Below are 6,000 nucleotides of genomic sequence, written 5' to 3' on the forward strand. Positions count from 1 at the left end.
GTATACCTAGAGGGTCACCAGTTGATAAACGACCGACGGCTTTCGCCAAGGACGGTCGGCAGGTGATCTTCTGGTATACCTAACACATAGATGGGCGGCGGCTATTGAAAGCAAGGGGGAAGGCCTGGCAGTTAGCCTGGATATAGCGAAGGCCTTCGTGTATGGCACAAGGCGCTCCTCTCAAAACTTCCATCATTTGGGCTTCCCGAGAGCTTGTGCAAGTGGACCTCCAGCTTCCTCACTGGGCGTAGCATACAGGTCGTTGTCGACGGATATTGCTCGAACCCGAAGCCCGTGAATGCTGGAGTGCCCCAAGGCTGTGTGCTATCTCCTACGCTGTTTCTTCTGCATATCAATGATATGTTGGACACCTCCAACATGCATTGCTATGCAGATGACAGCACTGGTGATGCCGTATACACGGGCCATGCAGGTCTCTCGGAAATCGTCGACCAGTGCCGGGAGAAACTTGTGTCTTCTATCGAGTCCACTCTCGAGAAGGTCGCGGAATGGGGTAAATTGAACCTTGTCCAATTTAACCCCCGGAAGACTCAAGTTTGTGCGTTTACCACAAAAAAAAACCCATTTGTCGTATCACCGCTCTTCGAGAAAACTTCTCTTAAAGCCGCGCCTAGTATCGGAATACTGGGTCTCGAAATCTCGAGCGATTGCCAATTCCGTGGCCATCTGGAGGGCAAAGCCAAATTGGCTTCGAAGAAGCTGGGCGTCATCAATAGAGCACGGCAATACTTCAAGCCGGCCCACATTCTAGCGCTCTACAAAGCGCAGGTCCGGCCACACGTGAAGTATTGCTGTCATCTCTGGTCTGGTGCACCCCAGTATCTGCTCGATCCATTTGACCGCGTGCAACGTAGAGCAGCTCGAATTGTCGGGGACTTAGTGCTCTGTGAACGGCTGGATCACTTGGCGTTGCGTAGAGACGTCGCTTCATTGTGTGTCTTCTACCGCATTTATCACGGGGAGTGTTCCGAAGAGCTGTTTAACCTGATTCCTGCCGCCGAATTTCACCTTCGCACGACACGCCACAAGTTAGGATATCATCCCCACCATCTGGATGTGTGGCGGTCCTCCACAGTGCGGTTTTCAAGAAGCTTTCTCCCTCGTACTACAAAGCTGTGGAATGAGCTTCCTTGTGCGGTGTTTCCGGGACGATACGACATGGGTACCTTCAAAAAAAGCGCGTACACCTTCCTTAAAGGCCGGCAACGCTCTTGTGATTCCTCTGGTGTTGCAAGAGCGGCGGTGATCACTTAACACCAGGTGACCCGTACGCTCGTTTGTCCTCCTATTCCATAAAAAAAAAACAGTATATCCAAAAACAACTCCTACCTCAGCACACTGCGTCAGTTATCCTGCGTCACATGCAAAATGCAAAAAAATTAAGTCATAAATAGGGCGGGCATACCCCACAATTCTAATTTATCGATACTTTTTTTACGCTTTCTTACCAAGTGGACATACCATCGACTATGGTCCGGCCGTACCAAATCTGACCATGTGTTTAGGCTATACACGTGTCAGCATACTGAGGCGGTTTCTCTTTGACGGCCGGCCCTATTCAACTTTTTCGCGGCAAAGTGGCAACTGCGCTTTTTGATATTGAAATATTTAAGTTCATTGAATAATTGACCTAGAGACCCAATTCTACAGTACCTACATTCAAATTTGCCCAAAATGAATAGTCTACTTTTTGAGAAAATTACACACGCACAGATTTTGTTTTTGTTTTGTATATCGTCAGCAAATATGCTAACTTAGTATATACCTACATTTATTTCATAATTTATGCTAGTTTCATACTGTAGATAGCTTATTCATTTTCAAGGACCATCGGACTGCTTTGATGAATAGGATTCTCATGTGAAATGGTAGAAAAATGAGTTAATCAAACATTGGCAACAGTCAACTTATCTCTCTATATTTTAAGGAAACTCACATTATTAGTTAGTATTAATCAGGCTGGGTCATCTGTAACCCAAATAAAAAAGACTTGATAACGATCCATTGAGTATTTTTTCTCAAAACAAGCATAACATAACATAAGCGTGTCGTGTTTCAAATGCCGGGGTGCCGTCGGATGAGTGGCACCATTAAACATAAACTACAATAATATTTACCAGTGGGAAGCTCCTTTGCACAGGATGCCGGCTAGATTATGGGTACTACAACGGCGCCTATTTCTGCCGTGAAGCAGTAATGTACACATGTAAGCATTACTGTGTTTCGGTCTGAAGGGCGCCGTAGCTAGTGAAATTACTGGGCAAATGAGACATAACATCTTGTGTCTCAAGGTGACGAGCGCAGTTGTAGTCCCGCACAGATTTTTTTGGGTTTTTCAATTATCCTGAGCGGCACTGCATTGTAATGGGCTGGGCGTATCGATTATCATCAGCTAAACGTCCTGCTCGTCTCGTCCTTATTTTCATAAAAAAAATCATTTATTAGTTGCACCATTATGTGGAATAATTGAGAGTTAAAAACATTAGAATCCATTAGATTTTATCGACAATACTCATATCATTAAATATATTTTTCAAAAACAATAGGTACAGTTTTTTTAGGTAGGAATTTACCTTTCTTATACCACATTTTCTACAAGCTAGTAGATTCTCAAGTAGTAAGATTGTGGACCCCGACTCCGTGAAAGTCTACCTAAACCAGACATTGGCTAAATTGTAGTAATCTTTACGCAAAAGCCACAATATAAAAATTAGAATAATTTTGGCTGCATGAACTTGAACCTTTGCCTGTCCTAGTAATAGACGAAGAGCAAAAAAACTGGTGAAGTAAATATAAATTCTTTGTTTCGACGTTTACAAAGTTGTATTTAATATTTCTTTTGAGAAAACACTTTTAAATAAACAAAAGATCAGTATCGCAGTATTATATTTAATGAATGTATATGTAGATTTTAAGTAAAAAAGCTTTTTAGACGTGTAGCCAGAAACACAACAGAAAAAATGTCAAGTGCAAGATCACAACGTTTAGCGCGCGAGTTCAAAACTTTATCTACAAAACCACCGTGGGGTGTATCCTGTAGCACAGAAAAAGAAGATGTTTATGATGTTATTCTTATTAATATGTCTGGTCCTAAAAACTCACCCTACGAATCTGGAATCTTTAAACTAATAATCAACGTTCCTGACAAATATCCTTTTGAACCGCCGCAAGTTAAATTCGTCACACCCGTTTATCATCCTAATATCGATTCAGGTATATTGACATTTATTAGTTTATTACTATAGACCACTTAATTTACGCAGCGTGGATTTTATCGACATTTAAATTTTATTCAGCGATTTTCAACAGAATATTGCTATAGTTAATAGTTATAACTTAAAATATTTATTATAATTAGTTGCATCAAATCCTTTTTACAACTGTTAACGCTAAAAGTACTAGAATTAAATTAAGTGTCCATTTTTTTTTGCAAAGGATGTTTATTAAATTATTATTATATTTTGTTTCAGTTGGCAGAATTTGTATGAACATGTTAAAAATGCCTCCAAAAGGCTCTTGGTTGCCCACAATTACCATTGAAACATTGTTAATATCCATACAAACACTTTTGGCAAATCCAAACCCTGATGATCCTTTGGTCTTAGAAATAGCTCTTGAATTCAAATGTAACAAAGATGAATTTCTAGAAAAAGCTAAAAGATACACGAAAGAACATGCTACAAGTTAAAGTTTATGGAATTACTCTATGAATTCTGAATTAAATTGTGAAATGATTTGCATGTAAGAATACATAATTAACAGCCAGTTTATTCAATTGGCAAGCTTGATATTTCTATGAATTTTCTCCTTTTGTTTTTTCAATAATGGATCATTACTTTTAGATCAAACTATGGGATAACATGTATTTATTATCCTATTTATATGTATTTATAAGTATTTTTAATATTATGTGGATTCAGAAATGAATATTGAAATGCAGATTTATGATTGAATAACAGATGACATTGAATCTAGATACTAATTAATCATAGACTAGAGATCATATATTGAAAGTCACCGTAATGACTAATGTTTTCATAAATAATTTGGAATTGCATCTAAAATTGTAATGATATAATATTATGCTACTATTGTTTAGTTTCCTTTACCACAGTATTAGAAAAGTATTTTCAAATTTAAATGTGTCTGACAATTTCCTTAAAAATATTTTCTTTCAGTCATGTATAAAACAAAATTATTTTAAATTCAAAAATCAATTCTTTCGCCAAAAGAAAGAATTAGCAATGGGTTCACCGTAAAGTCCACTTATGGCTGAACTCGTCATGGATAATTTTAAGTGTAATTACGTGGTGAGAGAACCACATATCCTGTTTTATTACCAATACATCGAGAACATGATAATTTGTTGGACAGGTACTGGAACGTCAAACTGATCTTTTCATTAACAAAATTAAAATTACATTGGTCACAAACAAATTTGGTCTATTCACCATTGTTACGTATCTTTTCCGGTAAAACGTCACAAAAGCTGAGCAATCACAGTGCGCCTAATCATGGGACAAGGGTATAAAAGAGAGGTTACCGGCTCATTCAATCCAGTCTCGATCATCTGAGGATGCCTCGTGTAGAGGCGAAACACTTGGCGAATTGATTGAAGACGAATCTTAGCGGCATTTATACTCAAGAAGGCTCACAACATTTGAATGGACATACAGACCGTCAAAACTTTAAAAAATCGTAGAATGTTTTTCTTATGGAAGAGAGGACAAGCAGACAGGTTACCTTATGGCTAGTGATCACCGCCGTCACATTCTTATGCAACACCAGAGGAATCATAGGAGCGTTGCCAGCCCTGTAAATAGAAAAGTGTACGCGCTTATTTTTAAGATACCCATGGCGCATCGTCTTGTTAACACCACACAAGGAAGCGCATTCCACAGCTTGGTTGTATGTGGAAGAGAGTTTCTTGAAAACCGCACTGTGAAGCAACACCACACATCTAAGGTGAGGATAATATCTAAATTTGTGGCGTGTCGTGCGAAGGTGGAATTCTGCGGCAGAAACCAAGTCAAACAACTATTCGGAACAAACCCCGGGATAAATATGATGGTAGACACACAATGAAGAGACATCTCTACGCGACGCCAAGTGGTCTAGCCCTCACAGAGCACTGGGTCCCCGATAATTCGAGCTGATAGTGGGGAGCGCCAGACCATAGATGACAACAATACTTTGTATGTGGCCATGCCTACGCTTTATAGAGCGCTAGAATGTGGGCTGGCTTGAAGTATGGCCGTGCTCTATGGCGCCCAGCTTTTTCGAAGTCAATTAGGCTTTGCTTTTTAAATGACCGCGGCATTGGCAATCGCTCAAGATTTCAAGACCGAAGAGTTGTTGACACAAGTTTCTTCGGGCACTAGTGGACGATTTCTCGAGAAATACCTGCATGGCCCATGTATACGGCTCCAGCACTGTCACCTGCATAATATGCAGAAGAAAAAGTGTGGGTGGCATTCGAGCAATGATTGTCGATAAGGTCCTGCCTGCCATGTATGCTGCGCCCAGTGAGGAAGCTAGTGATCCAATTCGGGAAACCCAAATGATGGAAGTTTTGAGAGAAGCATCTTGTGCCATATACATTCAGAGGCCTTCGCTATATCCAGGCTAACTGCCAGGCATTCTCCTTTGCTTTTGATAGCGGGCACTCTGTGTTACAGAGTGGTCGTGTCTTGCGCCACCACTTCTCTCATATAATCTCTTATGTAATAGGTAAGTTTGTATTATAAACTATGCTGTTATGTGGCTTACTGCCACACTTTAAACTCGAAGTCTTTGGTCTTTCTTATGGGATGTTAAACCGTTTCGTAACTTAACGCGTTACGGCGCCAGTCTGACTTCTCTTTCTCTCACGGATACGGCAGCGGTAGGCAGGCTCCTCCTGTCTCACTCTAACCAATTGTTACTGCTATAGGATTAAATAATGTACACACACAAAATTCAAAAGTACATAATAAAATA

The 6,000-nt window shown here is 40.1% G+C and overlaps 1 protein-coding gene across 1 annotated transcript; it reads left to right on the top strand.

Annotated features, from left to right (window-relative positions):
* The first annotated feature begins 2,787 nt into the window (after nt 1-2,787).
* LOC126970030 (ubiquitin-conjugating enzyme E2 T-like) lies at nt 2,788-3,821 on the top strand. Its single transcript, XM_050815711.1, has 2 exons — nt 2,788-3,234; nt 3,492-3,821. Exons 1-2 carry the CDS (start codon nt 2,982-2,984, stop codon nt 3,707-3,709), a joined length of 471 nt encoding a protein of 156 aa, XP_050671668.1. The 5' UTR covers nt 2,788-2,981; the 3' UTR covers nt 3,710-3,821.
* Nucleotides 3,822-6,000: the final 2,179 nt, after the last annotated feature.

The sequence above is a fragment of the Leptidea sinapis genome, chromosome 19, assembly GCF_905404315.1.
Source record: "Leptidea sinapis chromosome 19, ilLepSina1.1, whole genome shotgun sequence".
Taxonomy (NCBI): Eukaryota; Metazoa; Arthropoda; class Insecta; order Lepidoptera; family Pieridae; genus Leptidea; species Leptidea sinapis.